Below are 26,372 nucleotides of genomic sequence, written 5' to 3'. Positions count from 1 at the left end.
TGAGGAGTGGCTCAGCCTTTGATATTTTCTGCATCATCTTGTTTCCCAGGAGGTGGCCCACTTCTCTTCACAAACCCTCTTTTTGTAACACCACCCCACCCACTGACTCCATGATTATCCATGGCTTTAAAATCATCTTCCTGCCCCTCCCATTCAATGAAGTCTGAATACACAGAATTAAATTCTTATGGTTTGCTTGTAGATTAATATCACAATATCTGCAAATACCTAATTCTTTCTTGCCATATTGACATCTAATTGTAATTGGTCAGTGGGGAGGAAGGTTTATATCTAATATTAGTGCAGATAATTTGCCACAGAAATGACTTGAAGCTGAAAATTTGTCATAAATTAAGAATTATCAAATCAGTTCAAACAGTATTTAAGGTTCATTTGCTTAAGCAAGGTTGCAAAATACACACATTGCATATCACTTTCTCCCTCCAACCTTGGTGCCTGCCCTGTCAGTGCAGTAGACTATACCATCATTTATAGAGGGTTGTGGGAATAGAAATGCAAGGTTGTGGTTGGGAACAAACTAAGGGATGGTATATACTCTTTATGGTGTAATCTTGAAAGACAAATATTCTGTTAACATCATTGCTGTTGTATAACAAATAATTATATTTCTAAAATGTTCTTTGGTTCAATCTTCTCTCTTTGTCTTATAATGTCTGCAAGGCTTTTAACTCTTTAAGATCGATGTTCCTTTTATACATTTTTTCAGTGGTTGCAGAGATGACAAATGTTTCATTGTTCCATTCTTCCTTTTGTCATGGTAGTATGTGGAATAAATTCAGAGTTTATAACAAATGTTGAATAGAAAATAACTGCATGGGGGGAGGAGGAGTCCTAATTTCATACATCAATACTTCCTGTCCACAAAAGAATATTTTATCTCATGATTCATGGGCAGCATGTACTGAAATATAATTGAAATTTCTAGTTGCAGCTGTGAAATAATTTTGAAGTTCAGGATGCTGTCCCAAGGTGAATAAAGGTCATGAATGTTCATAATAGTTTAACCCCTCACAGCCCAATTTTCTTCATCTGTTACTGTTTTATAAAGCAGACTTGAATGTACTGCATCCGGTGCTCTCGTTATGGTCTCCACGACTGGACGCAGTCTGAGAGATCACTTTGTTGAGCATTTTGGCTCCATCGCAAATGTGAGAATTTCCCAGTGGCCACCCAGTTCAATTCCCTGCCCCATTGCCTTGTTGATATGTCTGTCCATGGACTCGTGCACTGCCAGACTGAACCCACCCGGAAATTGGAGGAACGACACCTCATATTCTGTCCGGGCACCCTCTAAACAGATGGCATTAACATTGACTCTCCAGTGTCCATTACCCAACCCTGTCCCCACAATGTCTCTTTTCTTGTAGCTCTGTCCCTCTTCCATTTTCCCTCTGTCTCTTTTATCTTAGTTCTGCATTCACAGATCTAAACCCACCCCCCCCCCATCAATTCTTACCTTTTCTTCCTCCTGGCCTCCTCCATATCCAATTATCACTTTTTGTCTGTTGGTCTATACTTCTTCCTCTACCTTTTCTTTTATTGAGACTCTGCCTGCTTTTTCCATACCTTGAATATCAATAATATGTTTATATGGATGCCATGGGACCAGCTGAGTTCCTCCATCATTTCTATGTTTTTACTTGAAGTTTTGAGTTTCAACTGAAAAGCAATGAAGCAACAAAGTTCCTTAACTGAACCAAAAATAAAAAGAAAGCAAGCTGTAATTATGAATCACTTTATACTTCTCACGAACATATCTCCACCTTTTTTATCTGATCCTATCAACACACAATCATTTTATTTACTCTGCATTTTCCTTAAATTCATCTCTTTTAATAGAATCCTACCTTGACTCTAAGGACACCCTCTATCCTGTTTTGTGGCATTAGCATGGCACCCATAGGGCTCGAACAGCCCAAACAACTTTGGTTTCTTTTGCTTTTTTCAGGGATTTATGAGAGTTTCGTTGCAGTATTTGATTCCAAGCAAGAAAGCTGTAAGTGGAATGGCAAAGGCATTTTTCTACTTGGGGTAAAAGAGAGGCAAGACGGCTCAGGCACGTAACGTCAGTCAGTTGAGAGGGAAAATTAAAAAAGGCAAGAGATCTTCAGCAGTATTTGATTCAAAGTGAGAAGGCTGCAAGTGGGATGGTTAATGATTTCCAGAGCTCAGGCATTTTTCTACTCCGGGTAAAAGAGAGGCTAGATTGATCAGGCTCATGGCGTCAACCAGTAGAGCAGGAAAAGTTTAAAAAGAAGACTGCCATAGCCAGTGGGCAGCATTTGGAGCGGGCAGAAGAGTGAGAAAGTAAGAGTGTTGGGGCTTTGGCTCAACGGGCTTAGGCGATAACAAATCGAGGTAGGTTTACTTGTTTTAATTATGGACAGGAAGAATGTTTATGAAGCGTGTACAGTAATCAGTGTCAGATGTTGGAGGTCTTAGGAGTCACCCAGCTTCCTGGACGGCCATATCTGCATCCGTTGTGTTGAGCTGCAGCTCCTAAGGGACCACATTAGGGTCCCTTAGGAAGCTCGATGAACTTCGTCCGGTCAGGGAGAGCAAGCAGGTGATAGAAAGGAGTTATAGATAGGTAGTCACACTGGGGCCACAAGAGTCAGACAAGTGGGTCACAGTCATGAGGGGGAAGGTGAAGAGTCAGGTACTAGAGATTACCCCTATGGCTTTGCCCCTAAGTACTCCTGTTTGTGTACTGTTGGGGAGGACAGCCTACCTGGGGAAGCAACAGTGGCTGTGCTTGTGGGACAGAGTTTGGCCCTGTGGCTGAGAAGGGAAGGGAAGAGGAAGGAAGTAGTGATGGGGAACTCTATAGTTAAGGGGTCAGAGAGGCAATTCTGTGAATGCAGGAAAGAAACTCGGATGGTAGTTTGTTTCCCAGATGCCAGAGTCCGGGATATTTCAGATCGCATTCACAATATCCTGCAGTGGGAGGAAGAACTGCCAGAGGTGGTGGTACATATTGATACCAGTGACATAGGAAGGAAAAGGGCAGAGGTCCTGCAAAATGACTACAGGGAGTTAGGAAGGAGGTTGAGAAGCCGGACTGCAAAAGTAGTATTCTCAGAATTACTGACTGTCCAAGCAACAGTGAGTATAGGAATAGAATGAGGTGGAGGATAAATGCATGGCTGAGGGATTGGGGCAGGGGCCAGGGATTAAGATTTCTTGACCATTGGGACCTCTTTTGGAGCAGATGTGACCCGTTTAAAAAAAAAAGGCCAGGTTGCATTTTAATCCCGGGAGACCATTATCCTGGCGGGGAGGTTTGCTAAGGCTACAGGGGAGAGTTTAAACTAGAATTGTTGGGGGGTAGGAACCGAACTGAAGTAATGGGGGAAGAGGCTGTTGGCTCACAAATAGAGAAAGCTTGGAGTGTGAGGGTGGATAGACAGGTGATGGAGAAGGGGCGCGCTCAGACGTACAGTTTGAGATGTGTCTATTTTAATGCAAAAAGTATTGTGAACAAAGCAGATGAGTTTAGAGTGTGGATCAGTACTTGAAGCTATGATGTAGTAGCCATTACAGAGACTTAGATGGCTCAGGGTCAGGAATGGTTACTTCAAGTGCTGGGTTTTAGATGTTTCAGAAAGGATGGGGAGGGAGGCAAAAGAGATGGGGGTGTGGCCCTGTTGATCAGAGATAATGTCATGGCTGCAGAAAAGGTGGACGTTATGGAGGGATTGTCTATGGAGTCTCTGTGGGTGGAGGTTAGGAACAGGAAGGGCCCAATAATTTTACTGGGTGATTTTTATAGGCCACCTGATACAAACTGGGATATCGAGGAGCAGAGAGAGAAAACAGATTCTGGAAATGTGTAATAATAAGTTGGGAGATTTTAATTTCCTAAATATCAATTGGCATCTGCCTAGAGCAAGGGGTTTAGATAGGGTGGAGTTTGTTAGGTGTGTTCAAGAAGGCTTCTTGACGCAATATATAGATAAGCCTGTAAGACGAGAGAGTGTACTTGAACCTGGTCAGGTGTCAGATCTCTCAGTGGGAGAGCATTTTGGAGATGGCGATCATCATTCTATCTCCTTGACAATAGCATTTGGAGAGATAGGAATAGACAAGTTAGAAAAGCGTTTAATGGACTAAGGAGAATTATGAGCCTATCAGGCAGGAAAATGGAAGAAATGTGGCGAATGTTCAGGGGATATTTGTGTGGAGTTCTGTATAGGTACATTCCAATGAGGCAGGGAAGTTATGGTAGGGTACAAGAACCGTGGTGTACAAAGGCTGTTTAAAAATCTAGTCAAGAAGAAAAGAAAAGCTTACAAAAGAATCAGAGAGCCAGGTAATGTTAGTGGTCTAAAAGATTATATGGCAAATAGGAAGGAGCTTAAAACGGAAATTAGGATAGCCAGAAGGGACTTGGTAGGCAGGATTAAGAAAAACCCCAAGCATTCTACAAAGCAAGAGGATAAGACGTGAACGAATAGGACACATCAAGTGTTACAGAGTGAAAGTATGTATGGAACCGGAGGAAATAGCAGAGGTACTTAATTAATACTTCACAATGGAAAATAATCTTAGTGATTGTCGCGATGACTTGCAGCAGACTGAAAAGCTTGAGATAGTAAGAGAGAGGATGTGCTGGAACCTTTGGAAAGCATCAAGTTGGATAAGTTGCCGGGACAGGATGAGATGTCCCCCAGGCTACAGTGGGAGGAGAGGGATGAGAATGCTGAGCCGCTGCCGATGATCTTTGAATCATCAATGGGGAGGGGAAAGGTTCTGGAAGATTGCAGGGTTGCGGATGTGGTTCCTTCATTCAAGAAAGGTAGTAGAGATAGCCCAGTAAATTATAGACCAGTGAGTCTTACTTCAGTGGTTGGAAAGGTGATGGAGAAGATCCTGAGGGGCAGGATTTATGAACATTTGGAGAGGTGTAATATGATTAGGAATAGTCAACATGGCTTTGTCAAGGGCAGGTCGTGCCTTACGAACCTGATTGAATTTTTTGAGGATGAAAGAGGAGCAGTAGATGTGTATGTGGATTTCAATGAGGCATTTGTTAAGGTTCCCCATGCAAGGCTTATTGAGAAAGTAAGGAGGCAGGGGGTCCAAGGGGACATTGTTTTGTGGATTTGGAACTGGCTGCCCACAGAAGGCAAAGAGTGGCCGTAGATGGGTCATATTCTGAATGGTGGCCAGTGGTGTTCCTCAGGGATTTATTCTGGGACTGTTACTCTTTGAGATTTTTATAAGTGATGTGGATGAGAAAGTGGAGGGATGGGTTAGTAAGTTTGCTCATGACACAAAGGTTGGGGGTGTTATAGATAGTGTGGAGGGCTGCCAAAGGTTACGGCAGGACATTGATAGGATCCAAAACTGGGCTGAGAAGTGGCAGATGGAGTTCAACCTAGATAAGTGTGAAGTGGTTCATTTTAGTAGGTTAAATATGATGGCAGAATATAGTATTAATGGTAAGACTCTTGGCAGCTTGGAGAGTCAGAGGGATCTTGGGCTCCGAGTCCATAGGACGCTGAAAGCAGCTGTGCAGGTTGATTCTGTGGTTAAGAAGCCATACGGTGTATTGGTCTTCATTAATCATGGAACTGAATTTAAGAGCTATATAGGACCCTGGTCTGACCCCACTTGGAGCAGTGTGCTCAGTTCTGGTTGCCTCATTATGTAGAAGCCATAGAAAACATGGAGAGGAGATTTACAAGGATGTTGCCAGGATTAGGGAGCATGCCCTACGAAAACAGGTTGAGTGAACTTGGCCTTTTCTCCTTGTAGTGATGGTGATTGAGCTGTATAAGATGATGAGAGCCATGATCGTGTGGATAGTCAAAGGCTTTTTCGCAGGGCTGAAGTGGTTGCCACAAGAGGATAGAGTTTTAGGGTGCTGGGGAGTAGGTACAGAGGAGATGTCAGGAGTTTTTTTTTTACGCAGAGAGTGGTGGATGAGCTGCCAGCAACAGTGTTGGAGGTGGATACAATAGGGACTTTTAAGCGACTTTTGGATAGTACATGAAGCTAATAAAAATAGAGAATTTATGGGTAAGCCTCATAATTTTAGGGTAGGCACATATTTATGGGCCAAAGGGCCTGCATTGTACTGTAGGTTTTCTATTTCTATAACCCTTTACTTTAGTTCCCACAGTTGTAAACAAGTCTGCATGTAATCTATTAAACCCTTGAAAGATTTTAATATTGAAAGTTGCTTATCAGATCTCAGCCTATTCTATAGAGCAGCCATTCTCAATCTTTTTTTTCAGCTATGCCCCCCCCCCCGCCACCACCCCGAGGGTTAAAGTTTATGGATCCCCCTTCCCTGTGAAGCAGTCAAGTTTTGGTTTCTTCCATACTTCTCTCTCACTGACTTACATAAAAAAATTTTTAAATATTTATGTTACATGAGGTGAAAAGGAAGCCAAGCTTTACCTAAATGTGCTGTGGCCCCCAGGGGTTGGGGGCAGGGGGGTGCAGTAGAGAAAAATGTCCTGGCCTTTGAAGCTTCTCTTTCCATTATCATTTCAGTAAAAGTCTTTTAGCCCATGTTCGAGTGGTTCAATCATGGAGACCAGAATTATTCTCACTATTAGTGTGATTCAGTCAATGATCTATGTAAGTTTTACCTCACATCTCTTCTAGGTAATTCTTCCTATTTAGAATTAAATTAGCTTCGGGGCCACATGTTTAGTGTAGTCACTACACTGTAGTGGATAGCACGACCAGTAACCCAAGTTCAAATCCAGCATTGTCTGTAGGAGGCTTTGTACGTTCTCTTCATGTCTGCATAGGTTTACCCCGGGTGCTCCGGCTTCTTCCCAAGCTGCAAAACATACAGGGTTGTTGGTTAATTTGGGTATAATTGAGCGGTACAGGTTTAAATACCTGGAATCATCTTCTACTGTCACTAATAAAAAAAATAGGTAATTTGGTTTTAAATGCAACTTATTAACTCATTATCCAAGCAGTACATAGTGCCACATTTTCTTCCTATTAAAAATTACAGCTACCCAAAATTCAATTAATTTACTATTTACCCATTTGCTGTAGTTGACAAAATGACATTGAAAACTTGAATCAGTAACTGTATGTGATGCCAGGTGAATGTGTTATGGCCACTGAAGGCTGGATCAGTTTCAAAATAAAAGGGATGTTGTGCAACACTGAATGTGTAACCACATGCACTGATAATTCAAAGTTGGCAAGATTGTTTTTTGCTTTATTTAAAATGTCCAAGGAGTTCTACGGCAATGTTGTTAGATGAATATCAGAATGCAGGTGTTTTTACTGAGGCAATTTAGGCTCACAGAATTTTAAGTCTAAAGTTTATCCTTTTATTGAAATGATGGATTGTTTTACCCTGAGGGTGAGAGGTTGACTTGAGTGACATTGGCATCAAACTTGGAACTTCTTGTCAAACTGTTAGAAAAATTTGCAGAACTCTGATTTTGCGTATTTAACCTGCTCAGTTTTATCTTTCAAAAAAAATTGCAATATTTTTAAAATATTTCCAAAACAAAATTAAAACTTTTAATCAATAGTGCCATATTCCAATATATCATGTCAAACCTTCGAATTAAATGGAGATGTCTTTAAAAAGCTATCCACCTTCTGCAGTTCTTGCAGTTCATAGTATTTTAACAAAAAGTTAACACTGTCATTAAAAAAATGGATCATTTCACCCTGAGTGTGAGGAGATTTCTTTTAATTTTTCAGACTTCAGTAATGCAATGATATTGCGATCCTATCATAATGTTTTTGAGAGGGGCTATTTCAAAAATGTTCCCAGAAATACATTTGTCAATAGTGCAATATTTTTTGGTTTTGCATTATTTTATTCCTGTAAATGATTTCAGTTTTACTTCAAATGTCATTCACAGCTGCAGACTGTCTGCAAAGCAGCATCTGTATAATCCCTTCATTTAGTGCTTTAATAATCCCTGCAGGTATCCTAATACTTTATCCCACAAGGGATGCTCTACTTATTTCTTGAATGTTTTTTTTTAAAAAAGCAAACTCTTTAAAGGTTTGGCATTACTTTAAGATGAGAATATTCCCTTCACTGTTCAAAAAGGATCATTGAGCTCTTTGGTCATTTTTCCCCAAGTTAGAGGCTCCAATAGCTCAGTGGTTAGAGCACTGGTCTTGTAAACCAGGGGTTGCAAGTTCACTGGGCCCTCATTTCTGTGAGGGGCGCTGGACAAAGTGGTGACTCAAAACAATTCATAGATTCTATCCCAAGATAAGTATATATCCATTTAAAAAAAAAGCTAGACCATTCAAGAAAATATTTTTAAAAATTAATAATTAAAACTGTAGTATGAATATGTGTAAATTGTTTGATGCATCTTAATCAATTAATAATTTTAAATCTGAGAAGTCGATTTTTGCCAAAGATCTGTGATGAAAGGATGAATGCTGATCCATCATTTCATTGAATAGCCTCATAGGCTCAAAGGGATGAAAAACCTGCTTCTACTTCTATAGACGCCCTGTACATGAGATGTTTTATGTATTTGAGCATGTTTGGTGTCTACTGATCCTTATTCGTGATAGCATGCTTTGTTTTAAGACACTGTTTTTCTTGGCAGAGCAATTTTTACACGATTCAATTTTATTGTCATTATGAAGGGATAACTCAGGCTGGTATTGATTAATCTGTTCCTGTCTCAAACTCAGATTATGAAAAGTAAAGTCTTTGATCTCCTGCTCTTTTAGTATGAGGCCTTCATCTACTTCCTAAGTGTCTGTACCAATCTCATTTCTGTTTAGCTGCACATGGTTATAACCTCTCAACTTGTTTCCTGAAAGATTAGTTGTCCCACGATAAAATTAAAGGCTATATATTGTTTAGGGCTGTTGAGAATATTGCTCTGGCAGTCACAGAGTTCTGTTTTGTGCTGAAGGATTTGTCTTAATGCTGGAGTTTTCAGGTAAAATTATGCAAGAGAAACAACTGAGAAAAAACAATTCCTGAGGTTATTTTCTTTCAAGAATAAGAGAAAACCTGAGCACTTAACTGATGAGCTTTGTGGGTAACCTAGAAAGCTGTTTATTGAAATTAATGTCTGCCATTTCCTTGCATTGTACAATCTGTTGTATATCATGGACATGTCCTTCGCATGCAATGTTTGACATTCCATTGATTGATGACAGGATGTTACTGCAATTTAACTTGTTAATCTTTACCTTTTTTAAACTCCTTCTTCTTTGGCTTGGCTTCGTGGACAAAAATTTATGGAGGGGTATGTCCACGTCTGCTGCAGGCTCGTTGGTGACTGACAAGTCCGATGCGGGACAGGCAGACACGGTTGCAGCGGTTGCAAGGGAAAATTGGTTGGTTGGAGTTGGGTGTTGGGTTTTTCCTCCTTTGTCTTTTGTCAGTGAGGTGGGCTCTGCGGCCTTCTTCAAAGGAGGTTGCTGCCCGCCGAACTGTGAGGTGCCAAGATGCACGGTTTGAGGCAATATCAGCCCACTGGTGGTGGTCAATGTGTAGCCACCAAGAGATTTCTTTAAGTAGTCCTTGTACCTCTTCTTTGGTGGACCTCTGTCTCGGTGGCCAGTGGAGAGCTCGCCATAGAACACAATCTTGGGAAGCCGATGGTCCTCCATTCTGGAGACATGACCCACCCAGCGCAGTTGGGTTTTCAGCAGCGTGGATTCGATGCTTGCGGACTCTGCCAGCTCGAGTACTTCGATGTTGGTGATGAAGTAATTTCAATGAATGTTGAGGATGGAGCGGAGACGGTGCTGATGGAAGCGTTCTAGGAGCCGTAGGTGATACAGCATATGCAGACCTTCATGTTTCACTTTTTTCTCAGCCTTAACTTGTTCTTTGTTTCCAGCATTGCTTGCAGTTAAGACTTTTCAAATAAAATTAACACTGCAATTTGGTTCTAAAGAATTTCTTTATCAATTAAATCATTCTCTATAATATTCCAGAATTTTTCACAAAACATTTTTCAGTTTTTTATCTCCAAGTTTCAGGATTTAATTTCTCCCTTGCTTTGCTGTCAGTGTTCTATTGTTGAAGGGAAGAGGGTGCTCAGAGACAGTTGGATCTACAATATGAGGAATCTCCGATTGGAAGTATAAAATCTCATTTTATTGAAAACAAATGTTTCATTTTGGATTTTTTTTCTTTTAAACTAATCAGTATTTATGGAAAATCTATTAATTTATATTCTGAAACCCTTCCCACATGCACCTCAGTACAACATCCTTTGAATAATTGGAATTGCCACTTTAAGAGCCTTCGATTTTTTTAACAGTGCTTTGAACTGTAGTTCCCCACCCCCTTCTCTCTACCCCCCCCCCCCCCCATACAATTTAGTTGCATTTCCATTTTTAACATTAACTCTATAGATAATCAGCCTTCCAGCATTTGGGTCTGTGGATCTTTGAGTCAAGGTAGCAAAACCCATGATTGATGGAATTTGTTTCTTCAGTTTTGAAAATGACTTCACATTATAAGAAACTTATCAACAACACAAGGCAAACAGCTTGGGGTTCTCATCTACAGTGTAGATAAAAGTAATTATTTTTGTGGTTTTCATTTACGCTGGAGGGCTTGAATGAGACTGGAGGGCTTGAGTTAAAAGGAAAGGTTGGATCGACAAGACATTTTTTTCCTGGAGCAAAGAAGACAAGAAGGTAATCTTATAGAATTATAGAAAAAGTGAATACTTACCATTTTTCCCCCAGAGTAGGAGAGCCTCAAACTGGATGGCAGAGATTTAAAGGGGGGGAGGGGGGGAGATTTGAAAGAGACCTGAGAGAGAACTTTCTCACACCATGTGTGGTTCATATGTGGAGCAAGCTGTCAAAGGAAATGCGAGGGGCAGGTACAATTACTACATTGAAAAAAATCAATTCGATAGGTTCACATTTATCAAAGCATAAGAAGCAACAGGACCATTCCTGAAAGTGATACTGGTTTCTGATCATAGCATTAGTATTTAACAGTGCTTGTCATTTGTTTCTGAACCGCCTCATGTAGTCCAGGAATGATATTACAGCAGATGTTGGTAGTACTGTTTTGAGTGCTTTCAGGTGCCAGTTCTAGAAATTAAGGGAAAGTTGCAGCCAATCATTAACCATCGTCGAAAAGCACAGGAAATGAAGTCGACGCTTTAAACATTAGTGATATCTTTTCTGCCATTTTCATTTAAATTAAGGAATACAAGTTTGATTAGGGAACGTGAAGGTTAAACTTGATTCAAAATCTCTCACTCCAATAAAAAGAATTTTTCTATTTGTTTTCAAGGCAGCTAGCCATACTTTGTTTTAATCCTCTAAACATTGAATCCATAATCACACAGCTGCAGTTTCAGCAAGGAACAGTTCATTATTCAGATGGGATAATGGTGTTGTTGTCTGAAAACAAAATGGCAAGTGACTTGCCCTCTAAATCCAGAGTTTAATTTCAAGGGGATTTTTCAATGATAAAGTTGATTCATCCCACACATATTCTAAATATTCCATTGCTTCAGGCCGTCTAGACAGCAATGACATTTGTGATTGTTTCGTCAAATGGTTTGTAGTAAGTGTTTTGTATCACATTTACATGGCAATTTGATGTTATTCTACTGACTTTTATTGCAGGTACTGGGATCCAGTGTAATTTTGATGTCACTGAAGAGTTCAATCATTAGCATTGAATATATTAAGACAATTTTTAAAAAAAAATCTGGTGTATGGTATTGCCATTTTGTACCTCTTATTCATGGTACCCCAAAGTGCAGAAGGCTCTTCTCATCACTCTTCTGATCAAAGTTGCGGGCACATCCTGGAATTTGTGTAGGCATTCACTGTGGGTGAAGTCAGAATGGTATTTGAAGTTGTGCAGATTTTTAAAAAAAATCTCTGCTTTTTATGGCTTTTTGTTTTGTTTTAGCATGTTTATGTTCAGACAATGATTATCAGAATTATTTTCAGTTACTCTGTTGAGCTCTGCATTGTATGAGCTGAATTAATAAGGACATAGATAATGTCATTATTTCTCTGTCCTTACAAGATGAGTTATGAGGTCGCACTCTTTCCTTGCATTACGGAGAACTATGCTCCCTACATCCTGAACATTGGGGGGGTTTGTTAATCAGAATTGAAATTAACTTCTGAATGTTAACCAGCTTCTGGCATGTTGTAGCTGTGAAGAGTATTCCATCACACTACTAATTCGAGGCATGTCAATGAGGGAAGGACTTTAGGATGACAGGATACCCAGCCTTTGATCCAGTTAAATTTCTGACAAATGTTAATCATCTCCATGCACACAATGGCATGAATTTATCTTTTGAACTGTCATGACCGCAAGACACTTTAAGCTTGATTGTTATATGATGGGAGTTGTCCCCAACACTGTTGCAACATGTTTCCTAAAAATAGCTTCGATGGCAATGACTTTGTCAGTATTATATTGTGATTTATGGAGCCCTTTTGTGCATTGACTCACTTTTTGGAACTCCAGAAAGACAAAATAGAAATCTAAGGCATGCATTTCTTTTTATACATTTTACTAATTTATTTCTTAGCAATTTATTGTCTGGTTCAACAGAGCAGTAGAGAATTTTTATTCTGTCTGGCACCTTTTGTATCATAATTTCACCAACCAGAGGCAATAATCTCATTGTTTTGATTATACTAAGTCTTCATATACTATTGACCAGTCTATTCTTGATTTTCTCAATTAGTGAAAAGACTGGTATGTCCCCATTCTATCCATGTAATGGTACATTTTCATCCTCAATAATCTTACAAAGCTACTGCCAAGCCTTTTATTTGCTGCTGCTTCAGTATCACAGATGCGAGTCTGAAACTTAGCTATTTTGCAAGTCCAGACACAAGTCTTTATTTCATCCTCTTTTCATTCAGTCTTAACTCTCTTCCAATTTTGAAATCTGAAGAATGTGACAGGGAGCATGTTAATGGTATTTATGCAATGAAAATTTCCCAGCGATTGATGATGTGCATTGTGAAACAGGTCTGGGCCAATGTTACTCTGCTTTCCAGTCAGGGCTGATGGAACATTTATCATTTCAGTTGTCAATGAGTTGATTGTGGAGTAAGCTTTTACTGTCATGCAGGTCAAACAGTGTACTTTATATAGCAAATATAAAGATACATAACCAACACTTCAGGCTTGAGACCTTCATAAAGATACTGTACTGCTTTCTACTGTCATGTTTCTAGCCAGTACTCGGTTGGGGGGGGGGGGGGGAGGGAGGGATGGGGGGGTGTGATGCAGTTGAGAAGGGCACAGGCAGGGTGGCTAGTAGAAAACTCCCCATATCAGATCCATCTAAACTTAGGAATGGGTTTACATTATGGGAAATTTTTACAGTGAATGTAAGCATTCCAGATTCAAAGCACTCTTTCTTTTACCCAAAGGGTGGTTTGAATTTGTAATGCACTGCCCTAAGGAGTAATGGAGGTAGAGATGCACAGAGCATCCAAGCAAATGCTTGAATTGCCAAGGCAATGAAGGCTGAACTCCATTCCTCCTCTTCTTTTCCTTCTCCTACCCCTCCCTCACCCTCTCTATCTGCTCATCACCCAGAACCTTTCTGCTTCCAGCTCCCTACCTTATCAGAGTGCACCGTTCCCAGTCCTCAACCTCTTCTTCATGCCACCTGACTTAATTTCTTTCCCCCACCTCTATTCACCTGTTACCTTACATCCTGCGCTCCTCCACCTGCCCCCCCCCATCCTTTTATTCAGATTTCTGCCCATTTTTTTGCTATTCCTGATGAACCATTTCATCTCAAAACTTTGAATATCTATTGCATGTCATGGTTGCTGCCTAAACCCACTGAGTTCCTCCAGCAATTTGTCTCTTGCTACTATTCAGTATGATTATGGTCAATCTGATCTTTAGCTTCAACTCTAATTTTATTTTTCTCCACTATTCCAGAAGTTCTCATGTAAAAGGATCTGAAAGGTGCTCATGAAAGTTGTAGTGTTAAAGTGCAGGAAGGTTTTGAGAAACATACCTTTGGGATTATTACTTGAACATTAATAGTTTCTTCACTACTTGAGAAAAGCAAGAACTACAGATGATCTGTAGCAAAGAAAGAGGAGCTGGAGGTACTCGTCAGGACAGGTACCATTTATGGAGAGAAATAGGCAGTCAACATTTCACGTTGGGACCCTTTCTCAAAAAGGGTCATGACACAGTGTTGACTTTGACTTGAACAGACATTTGGGATAAGTGTGCCTGTTCAATGCAAAACTCAAGATGGATGTAAGATTCATATTAAATTGACTTGGAGGCTGTTGTTGTCAGGTGAGGTAAAAGGTTCACATTTGATTGGATTTAAAGTTCATTATTCTAGATTAAACTGATATGTAATCAAGAAGACTGTAACATAAAAGTAAACCATGAAAGTCTGCAAATACTGATTGAAGAAACTCAGCAGGTCAAAGAGCACGCTATACATATATATATATATATATATATAGGCAGGCTCCCGAACAAGTGAGGGGAGAAGGATTTGTAATCTGAGAGGGAAGGGGGTAGAGAGCTGGAGGAAAGAAGACAGAGGGATAGTGAAGAGAGGGAGAATGGGGAGTGTTCCAGCATAAATCGGAAAATTCCATATTAATGCCATGCTGTTGGAGAATGTCCAGACCGAATATGATGTGTTGCTCCTCCAATTTACGGGTGGCCTTGGTTGGCAGTGCATGAGGCCGTGGACAGACACGTCAGGGCAAGAGTGGGATGTAGAGGACTTTTAGGTAGTAATTCAGCATTGCAACAGACATTTCAGATCATAAGGTAAACAAGCGAAACCCCTGATGCTGGAAAAATGGAGCAACGCAAAATGTTGGAAGGGACTTAATGCTATTTACAGCAAAGGGACCTGGGTTCGAATCCGGCGCTGTCTGTAAGGAGTTTGCACATTCTCCCCATGTCTGCATGGGTTTCCTCTGGGTGTTCTGGTTTTGAAAATGTGCAGGGGTTAATTGGGGTATTTGCACAGCGCAGATTTGTGAACCAGAGTAGCCTGTTACCATGCTGTATGTCTAATTTTTAAAAATTACTCAGCAGCATCCATGGAAGGCAATAGGCAGTTAAATCTGTACTGATGATCAAACACATCGTTGCACTATTCCCATTTTAATTCTCCTTATATTCTCATCGACATTCTCCAGATTCTACCGTTTACCTGCAGACGTGGGAACAATTTACCTACTCCCTCATCTTTGGAGCATGGGAGTAAACCCGATGGAAATGGCACAGTTACCAGACAACCATGCAAATTCTAAACACACTGCACAGAGGTCAGGGTGGAACTTGAGTCACTATAGCCTTGAGGCTCTGTGACCAAGTCCACTATGCAGTCCTCGTGGCCATTTGAAGGGATAGTAACAGCATAAGCTAGATCATGGCTTCCAAAGGACAGAAACAGGCCCTTCGGCCAACTCATCCACACCAACCCAGTTGCCCAACAGAGCTGTATTCACTTGCCCGTGCTTTCCCCTTTTCCCTCTAAGCCTTACTTATCCATGTATCTGTCCAAATGTCACAATTGTTCCTACTCTTAACACTCCCTTTAGCAGCTCATATATGGACTATCCTCTATGTGAAAATGTGGCCCTTCAGTTCCCTTTTAATTCTTACCCCACTCTTCACCTTTAATTTATGCCTTATAGTTTTGAACTGCCCTTCCCTGGGAAAAAGACTGTGACGATTCAGCTTATCCCTCCACAAGGTCAACCCTGGGGATGAAAATGTCTGGCAGAAAATGCTGCAATCTGTTTGAATTAAATCCTGGTCTGTTTTCAACTCGAGAATTTATTCTCGTGCGCCATTTTGTCTGTTTTGAATAGTATTGAGCCAGAGGACTATATGGGTCTCTGATTCCATGTCATGTCAGTAAGCTGATTGAACCAATAGAAAGTGTTTTTAAGTGGGCCTCGTGATGTAAGGGAAATTCCACTCTGCACCGTTATCCAGTGACACCAGCTGGAACGTGTGATAAGCAGAGTTTTGCTGAGATGTCTTCTCATCATCAAAATGGCTGCTAATATTTAAGCACACATGCAAAATAATCAATTCAATAAGGTGGCAAGGAGTTCCTGTGGAACGAACAATTATAGAAAACAAATTGTAGCTGTGGGGTAACTGGTTTATTGAAACTGAAGCTTCCCAGTAATCTGGCAATATGACGCAGGCCATCAGGGCTTTCTGCTGCTGGATTGAATGGAAACAGTACATGATTTAGGTCTGCAAAATTTGTATTTGCTTCAGCCTATCTTTAACAATGCTGCTTTTGCTAACCCTTCCACATTTCACGGCTGAGTGTGGTTGCTAAGGAACAGTCCCCGGGAGTCTTTAAAGGGAGGTTGGCTCTTGCTTGCATCGACTGGGCTATGTCATGTTCTGCACGTATAAGTTATGGGGGAGTGAGGAGCCATTAACCAGATTTATAAAGATGGATTTTTTTGCTGATTAGCAAGGTGGCTGCAATTAGTGTGATCTATCCCTGCTGACTAATCTCACTCATCCAGAATACATCTATTTTCAAAACAATTTACTGGCCATAAAACTCTTTCAGGAAATATTCCTGACAGCAAAGTAATTGCATGACTTCTTTGTTATCATGGTATAACCACCAAATAGAACTGGAATCCACCATTTTACTTTGTGCACATGCCTACCTTCTAACATTTTTGGAACATATATTACCGATCATTGAGGTGCTTAACCTAGTAACTACATTTTGTCTATTTATAAATATTGAAGGTTGGAGAATACTGGAATGACATTTTAAAAGGAAAGCCAAATTCACATTCAGGAAACACTATTTTAAATGGGCAAGGTGTTTCAAAGCAATCCTTTTTTTAAATTTAAGGCTGGAAGGGGAGATGGATATATAAAGGGAGGGGAAGGGTGGGGTAATGGCCTACTTAATAGGATAGTGGACAGATAAGTTGAGAGAGGTGAGTCAGGAGAGATGGAGACCACTCGAGGTGGGTGGGAGTGTGTGAAAAGTGAAATCGAACAGAGTGAATAACTGGATGGTGTGCACATTGGATTAATGCTGCCATTCCTGAATCCTTCCAGTTTCTCATTGTTTTATTTTTAAATTTAAACATACAGCACGGAAACAGGCCCTTTGCTTCCCCCGTGGCCCACTCCCCCACCTGCAACTCCTGTGTGTTCTTGAAGGGTGGAAGAAAACCCATGTAGACATGGGGAGAACGTAAAAACTCCTTACAGACACCAATGGATGCAAACCTGGATCGCCAGTGCTGTAATAGAGTTGTGCTAACTGCTACACTATCCATACCACCCTTTGTGTAGTGTTTTGGATATCTCAAAACAAATGGAGTAGTTTTGTGACATTTTGTAACATGCTGATTTGCACCCAGTAAATCCCCTCAACAAACAGCATGAAAGTGACGGATAATCTGTTTCAATGATGTCAAGAAATAAATACTGATCATGATTCTTGAGTTTATAACCTTGCAAGATGGCGCTAAAGGATCTTTCACCACACCCGAGAAAGCAGCTGTGTTTTAAAGTCTGATCTAAAAACCAGCATCGCTGGCACTGCATCATTCCATCAGTGCTGCACTTCAGGGTCACCCCAGACTTCTGTGCTCAAGTCGCTCTCTGCCTTGAGCCTGATAGATATCAAATAAACCATGATTAACACAAGCAGGGAATACAGAGTGTTCTGTATGGATTGCATATAAATTCTATATGGGTTCTAGATATTGAATTTCTGCTGTCAAATAGTTTTAATGTTAGAGAAAATTTTGGATGGATTTGAATTGGTTTCTGGAAGACTGAAATGATGAGAATACTGGGAATATTTTTATTTGATCTTTTTGACACCAAGAAATAATTAACTTCTACTTGCAATATCAATGATCTGGATGATAATGTGGAAAATTAGATCAGTAAGTTTGCAGATGACCCTAAGATTGGAGTGAAGAAGGATTTCAAAGCTTGCAGAGGGATCTGAACCACCTGGGAAAATGGCTGAAAAATGCCAAATGGAATTTAATCCAGACACATGTGAGGTGTTGCATTTTGGAAGGACAAACCAAGAAAGACATTGTATGGCACTGAGGAGCATGGTAGAACAGAGGGATCTGGCAATACAGATACATAACTCCCTGAAGGTGGCATCGCAGGTTATGAAGAGAGCTTTTGACATATTGGTCTTCACCAATCAAAGTATTGAGTATAGGAGTTGGGATATTATGGTAAAGTTGTAGAAGACATTGGTGAGGCCAAATATGGAGCATTGTGTGCAGTTTTAGTTACCTAACTACAGGAAAGATATCAATAAGATAGAAAGAGTGCAGAGAAGATTTACTAAGACTTTGCCCGAACTTCTGAAACTGAGTTACAGGGAAAGGTTAAACAGGGTGGGACTTTTTTTTTCCCCTGAGCGTAGAAGAATGAGGGGAGATGTGATTGAGTTGTTTAAAATTATGAGGGGTGTAAATAGGCTTTTTGCATTAAGGATAGGTGAGATATAAACCAGAGGACATGGGTTAAGGGTGAAAGGGGAAAAGTTTAGGGGAAACATTAAAGACTTCTTCGCTCAGAGAGTATTGGGAGTGTGGAATGAGCTGCCAGCTGAAGTGGCAAATATAGGCTCAATTTTAACATTTAAGAAGAATTTGGACATGTACATGGATAGGAGGGGTATGAAGGGCTATGGATTGGGTACAGAGGCATAATAATAGTTCATCACAGAGTAGAAGGGCTGAAGGGGCCTGTTTCTGTGTTGATGTTTCTAATTTCTTAAGCTGGAAATGCCACTATGGAATGCAGTTGATTCCTTTTCAAACAAAACTGAAATTTAATCTGTTTAATCTTGCTCTCTCTGCAGCCATAAGTGTCCCACACAATAGGGTATCAAGATAGGAGGTACAATACATGAAGTTGTGCAAGCAAATTATTAGTGGGAAAATAGCTTTTGTATTATGTTTTCAAGATCTGGCAGTAACTGACAAGGGGAGCACATATTGCTTAATCATCCTTGAGAAAATGGCGATGAATTACCACGTGAATTGCAACAGCCCAATCCAATGGGTAGACAATGTTGACAGTGGTCATCCACTCCAAAGTGAACACAGGCACTTGGCTACTCCCATTTAATGATCAGATTTACATAGAACCAGTTCAGTACATTTCCCTGTATCTGAAACATTTGGGACCAGACAGTTTTCGGTTATTGGTATTTTTTTGGTTAATGGAACAATGGTTTTATGAAAGCTCAGGAGCATCAGCAGAATTCTTGTATTGGGGGATAAACAACAACAAAAAGCAACGGCAAGCTTTTTGAGCATGAAATAATGTTTCATACGTACCAAAAACAAACTTGATCTCTGCTTACAATAATCATTTTTCAGATCATTATGACAGAGCTTTGCTTGCCTCATGATCAGCAAGCCGTTAAATGGCATGTGTTCATTGCGACGCTGTCAGATCCAGTCCATCAATACACGCTCAAGATCTTCACGTTTACCTTTATGCATTGTTTTTCTATCTTTCATCACTTTCGGAATAGATTGTAATAGTTCCAACATCATACTCTTCTGTAACACGTCTCACACTTGCACCACTCTCCAGTTTCGCCAACAGCTTGACTTTCTGTTCTTTCTTTTCACTGACATCCAAGGTGTTATTTGCAACGATATCTTTGTACAGCACACGAGAGCTCCGTCATCAAAATGGCACCAACAGAACGTCAGAGCCCCACATGAGCAAGTCAAGTGATACATTTTTTTCAACTTGTGACATCCTTTTGGCACTGCAAAAAAAGTTTGGTGAATGGATCTTTTCGATATTCAGAACTTCAGATAAGGGGAAATGTACTGTATATTCGTAAGGTACTGATTGATCGTCGTCACTGATACTCTACTTTGTAGATGTACTTCAAAGTCCCTTTGTCACATAAAGTACATTAAAATGAAATATACATGGTATGCTTCAACTTTTTTCAGCTGTAAGACAAACAAAGAGTCGCTATGATCATTGCCCGGCGCCCTGAACAATAAGAAAAAGAAGCAAAAGAGAGTCCCTTCAGTGGCTCTGAGTGTCCATGGATTCTCCCCCAATGGTTCCACAGCCTCTGCAGCCACTCATACTCCTGTTCCATCCATTGGCAACTTGAGCTCAAGGTCCAATCAAATAGCCTTCAGCACCTGAGCCCCTTCAGGGCACTCTTCTTGCCCTCTGCACCCTTTCGAATCACTTCACATGGAGTACAACAACATAGGCCAGTCAGACCCAGTCCTGTGTTGAAAAGGCATTCAGCATAGAGTCATGTATGCACTGGCTAAGTGAAAGAATTGTCCAGTTTATTCCCACGTTCAAGTACACATTCTCCTCTTCAAGTACACATTCTCCTCTTCAAGTACATATTTAATTACCTTTTAAAGTTCCGTATAGATGACGGCACTGCCAGAACTACTGCACTTTGTGGACCTGCGGTGAGTGGAGTGACGGTGCTCCCATGGGGTCCAACTGCGCAGTTCGACTGCCAATGGCTCAGTACTGGCTTTAAATGGCTTGTAAATGGAGTCGTTGTCATACCCACACTCCTGTTCGGCTCCGAATCATGGGTCCTTTACCAGCATCACCTACGGCTCCTAGAACGCTTCCACCAGCGTTGTCTTCGCTCCATCCTCAACATTCATTGGAGTGACTTCATCTCCAACATCGAAGTACTCGAGATGGCAGAGGCCGACAGCATTGAATCCACACTGCTGAAGATCAAACTGCGCTGGGTAGGTCACGTCTCCAGAATGGAGGACCATCGCCTTCCCAAGATCGTGTTATATGGCGAGCTCCCCACTGGCCACCGAGACAGAGGTGCACCAAAGAAGAGGTACAAGGACTGCCTAAACAAAGCTCTTGGTGCCTGCCCCATTGACCATCGCCAGTGGGCTGATATGGCCTCAAACTGTGCATCTTGGCGCCTCACAGTTCAGTGGGCAGCAACCTCCTCTGAAGAAGACCGCAGAGCCCACCTCACTGTCAAAAGACAAAGGAGGAAAAACCCAACACCCAACCCCAACCAACTAATTTTCCCTTGCAACCGCTGCAACCGTGTCTGCCTGTCCCGCATCGGACTTGTCAGCCACAAACGAGCCTGCAGCTGACATGGACATTACCCCTTTATAAATCTTCGTCCGCGAAGCCAAGCCAAAGAAAGAAATGGAGTCGATGTAAAATTCTGCGATAATGGGGTCTGAGCCCAAAATGGTGGCAGCTGTGATTGGCAGCAGTCATGAGGGATTGCCGACTCCAAGGGAGCGGAGGACTGGCGCAATGCATGGGAAAACAGGGAGACCACCCCTTGTTTGAGTAGAAGCAGAGGAGAGAACCCACGAGGTGGTGACCACGGCAGTGGACCAAAGAGAAGGTTTGAGGCTGGAGAACCCACAGGCGGCAGACTATTGGTGACTCAAGGCGAGGAACCCATCTTGGCTGTTGGTGACAGCGGTCGAGGGGAGTACCATGTATCAGAACTGGGATGTGAGAGGGTGCTAAGGGTGCTGAAGAGTTCTTGATCTGGTCAGAGGTATGGAGCAGGAGCTCGGGCTACTGATGGTTTGCACTGGACTCTGTGTGGCTGCAGAAGCGCTGGAAGCGAATCCACGGACACTCAGTGACTGAAGGGGGGGGAACGACACTCTCTTTTGCTTCTCTTTCTCTGACTATAAGAGGCGCTTCAGGCAATTTCTGCTGATGGCGAATCTGTCTGCCTTATGAAAGGCTTAAGCAAATTCCCCGTAATATTGCACTGTTTATTACATAACAATAAATTGAATCTTGAGTCATGAAATCTTAATATGCCACCCTTTCAGTTTGTATGTTCCTGAAGCTTTTTGGTGACCTTATTGTAGGCAGCAACAAAAAGGCCAGCAATGCCCACTCTTAATTATCCTTCAGAAGGTGGTGGTGAGCTTCTACCTTCAACTACTATCAAAGACTTGGGGTTCTTCCATCTGCATAGATTGATAAGAAGTTTCAAAGTTTAGAATGTGACACTGAAGCGACCATGTCCTCTCTGCAACAAAATAATTTGCAAGGTAAAGAGGTTTTAGCGGATTATTCACCCATGGAAATTGGCAACATTAGTGAAGGATTTCAGCTTCATGTTTAGGTTGTTATTGTTAGAGGATAAAAGTTGATAGGTGTAAATATTTGTCTAGTTTAAACAAAGTAGATGGAGGGAAGCCATTTCCATTAGCAGATGGTTCCACGCCAAAGCACTTTAAATCAGAGCAAAGGATCCAAGGAAGATGCAAGAAATGTCTTTGTTTCACTCAGAATAGCCATGATCTAAAAGTAAATGCCTGTCATGGTGGTAGAAACGGAATCAATAAGTACTTTCACAAGGGAATTTGTCAGATGTCAGATAGAATAATTTGCAGAGCCATGAGAAAAGAGCAGGGAAATAAGATAGTTAGGATCGGAGCTGCTATGGGCTCATTTGGTTTAATGTCCTTGCTGTAATTATTCTATAAATTTGCCTCAACTGACATTATAAAAGTACATATTCCGACAGGAGCTGCAAATTATTAAGCTTAAGAGTATAAGATAACTTTATCCTTCCTTGCTTTCTCCTCATTTATATTTTTATTTTATGTATAACACAGTAAACATTGATTCTGGCCATGAAACCCATGCCATCCAATTACACCCATATTAACCTTCAACCCTGTATGTTTTGAAAGGTGGAAGGAAAGAGCACCCTGGGAAAGCCCAAACAGAGATGGGGAGAACATGCAAACTCCTCACAGACAGCGGAGGATTCGAACCCGGGTTGCTAGTCCTGTCATAGCTTCACATTAACAACTTTGCTAGATGCATTGATGACAATATGTTTACAACTGGGATGGGTATATCAAGAGTAGAAAATTGATTGCCCGATACTTTTTTTGCTTTCAAACCTGGAGTTGGCAGGTCTAATCCTGCGCACAAATATGTTTTGGCTTGTTGAATCTATTTGCAGCATATTTCAAAATTGAGGCTGCCATGATTAACAGAAGCGGTGCAATGAAACGGAGTACCACAGACGAGCACAGCAGCTGTTTTAATTTGATTTTACCTTCACAATCTGAGTAAGCCGTTGTTTAAAACCAATTCACACCTGGGTTATAAGGACAGATTTGTAATTGTTGGACACCTTCTGATTGTTGTTTGCATCCATTATCACTGTGACACCTGCACAGTGTGGAAAGGGACAGTTGACAGATGGATGGCACCATTGAGACTGGGTAATCCTCCATGGAAACAACTTTCTCAATTGCTGTTGAAAATGTGCTGCCAATCTGGTTACTGGAAGGGATATGGAGCATTCCTTTATTCACATTAAATCCATAGCATTGTCTTTTTGGCTTCTATTTATTAGAATACTGCTGTTGCCCCAGAGATTAAAAAGGTGAAATCATTGATGTTTGGAACACAAAACAGATTTGCTTCCATATTTAATCACCAGATTACAAGCACAGGAGGGGCAACAACAAAATTCCCTTTCTAGTTCTGATAGCCTGGATCAAAATACAGGCAAGAAATGGAACATGGCTTTTAGGGACAATCTAATAGAGCAAGAAATCTGCCACTGAAGCAGAAACACGTTCATTACAACACAAATGCTTCAGACTTAAAAGGGATCTTGACCCTATAACATTCAGCATGCAACCCCAGTAGCAAGTTGATACTCTATTGTTCAAATGGTTTAAAGGTGAACGTATCTGAGTAAGGATTTGAGTGCTGTTTCAGGACTCTTGCTGCATTTGACAGAGTCTTCACACAGAGTATAGCTTGGCTTTTTTTTTAAACTGGTGAGCAATTACTCCTGACAGTGCAGCAGACATAAAACTGGTTATTTTGGAAATTGCATTTTTTTGTCTTTCCAGCTTTTCCAATGAAGGTGCAAACTTTCAGGTTTAAACACTCTTTCACCATTTATCAGAGCTGATTAATTTCTGTACCCTTGTGATGATGTAGTCCACCAGAGGCAAATATCAAATCGGAAATAAAACTGCACCAGGAATGCACCGGACATTGATCAACATTTGACAATATAAAGTCACAAAGTTCACTTCAAATGACAATTGATCTCTGAATTTTACTATTATTACCAAGTTTTCTCCATGGCTTTTTTTGTCTGATATATTTTCCTTGAAAGAACATCATAGATACTTCAGATGTTTCTGGCAGGTACAGATGGTCAAATATACAAATTTTCACTTTGCTCGTGGTTCATGCAACTAAGTAATATTATTTGAATCTGTTCTGATTTCCAGAAATGTGTATAAAAATGCTGAATGTTATAGTCACTTAGTTAATAGGCATTTAGGCAGGCACTTTAATAGACAAGCCATATTAGGATGTTTACCTCATATCCAAAATTGGATGAGTAGTTAAGAAAATATGTTGTCATGGACATGGTGGGCATAGGACTTACTTCTGATCTAACAACTGCCTGACTCTAAAAGTATTAAAATGAATAATGTGTTGAAAGGTAATGTCAATTGTGTGTCCTGTATGATAAAACTATATTTACTTACTCAGCACCTTACTAGCAAATGTTATTATAATATTTTAATTGTATTATGTTTGGCTCTTTTAAAAGGCCGTCATGACCCCCTCTGCCCCCAGACACAGCAAACATAGAATCCCCCTTATCTTCACCTACCAACCTACCAGTCCCTGTATCCAACACATTATCCTCCGGAATTTCCGCCACTTACAACAGGATCCCACTACCACACACATCTTTCTCTCTCCTCCCCTCTCTTCCTTCCTTAGGGACCGCTCCCTCTGTGACTCCCTTGTGCACTCATCCCTCCCTGGCGCCTTCCCTTGTGGTGGCAGGAGGTGCAACACTTGCACACAACCCTCCTCTCTCACCACGGTCCAAGGCCCCAAACAGGTCTTTCAAGTGAAGCAACAGTTTGCATGTGTACCCACAGGACTGATTTACTGTATCCTGTGCTCCCCTGGTGGCCTTCTCTCCATCAGAGAGACTGGGCATAGATTGGGAGACGGCTTTGCTGAGCACCTTCGCTCCATCAGCTCCAGTGACAGAGCCTGCCAGTAGACAACCATTTCAGTTCTCTGTCACACTCCCATGTCTGCCATGGCCTTCCTTATGTACAGTCCCACCAGGACCACCTGCAAATTGGAGGAACAATACCTGATTTTCTATCTGGGCACTCTCCAGCCAGGTGCCATTAACATCAAATTTTCTAGTTTCTGCTAGCCTGCTCTCCTCTTCCCACTCCCCTCTCCCCCTCTTCCCCCTCCCCCTTCCTCTCCCCCTTTCTAGTTGCTGTCCCCCTTGTTCTTTGCTGCCCCTCCTTCCCTTCTCCACCTATCATCCCCTGCTCCCCCCCCCATTCTTTTGTTTGGATGCCTACTGTCATTTTTCCATAACTTGCTCAACCCAAAATGTTGATTATATATTTTACCTTTGCTACATAAAGGACAGTGCTTGACATGTTGAGTTTCTGCAGCTTTGTTTTTTAATTTATTTTATCTTAAATTGGTTTGTTGGCTTCACATTTTTTTAAGTATTGCAGTACATATTTTTGCCAGGCATCTGATTCTCATTTTTGTTCTGTGCACAGAGGGTGATGAGACCGGTGTGATGGATAGCCTCATGGAAGCCCTTCAATCAGGAGCTGCCTTCAGACGAAAGAGGGGTCCACGCCAGGCTGGTAAGGACAAGACATTCATTTTATATCCATGCAATTTATGATAAAAAGGTTTGCCCATTTTTTTAAGAGATCTTAAACCATAATTAATCAATTCAAAAGAATTATTTGAAATATTGTCTGAAATTTCATTCGGCCATGTCTTCCCAGCAGAGTATTGACCAGAAATGGGAAAAGAGTGTCATTCTCCCTGTTGCTGATGTGAAAAGCTAATTCTGCACACTATATTTGTGTTTATTGGTGTAAGAGCACTACCATTTTCCACGTTTCCTGTGGAATTTTTTTTAAAATCATGTTGCATTTTGGGCTCTGATCTTGAATAGTTTAGAGTTAGATTCAGCTCCTCAAGCCTCTTGCCCATTCAGTCCAATTCCAGTTGATTGGTTTAGATGCACATTGCTCAGACCCACTGAGCCTTGATATTATTACCTTACAATCATCTTCTAATCTCACTTTTGAAATTCTCACTTTGAGGTAGGTGCTCCAGATTTCCATCGCTTTTGAAACAAGACTCTTTGAGGCCACTTCACAATTCAGTGTTAGGATTGTTAGCTTTACTCCAATTTTATTGCTCATCCTTGCAACCTTCAATTTTCTGAGTGTATGGGAAAAATGGAGTTTGGCTTGAGATTGCCCAAGGATTTCTTCCCTCTGTTCGATGAAATTCCACCCTG

General features: G+C 41.1%; 1 protein-coding gene across 1 annotated transcript in view; it reads left to right on the top strand.

Moving 5' to 3' along the window:
- Positions 1–26,372, top strand: part of LOC138743157 (protein diaphanous homolog 1-like) — a 265,923-nt gene that overhangs the window by 211,912 nt on the left and 27,639 nt on the right. The window contains exon 27 of the mRNA XM_069898066.1: positions 25,612–25,701. Within this exon, the coding sequence (XP_069754167.1) occupies positions 25,612–25,701 (90 nt within the window). The remainder of the gene's footprint in view (positions 1–25,611; positions 25,702–26,372) is intronic.

This window comes from Narcine bancroftii, chromosome 9, assembly GCF_036971445.1.
Source record: "Narcine bancroftii isolate sNarBan1 chromosome 9, sNarBan1.hap1, whole genome shotgun sequence".
In the NCBI taxonomy this organism is placed as follows: Eukaryota; Metazoa; Chordata; class Chondrichthyes; order Torpediniformes; family Narcinidae; genus Narcine; species Narcine bancroftii.
This window is presented reverse-complemented; position numbering and strand designations above follow the sequence as displayed.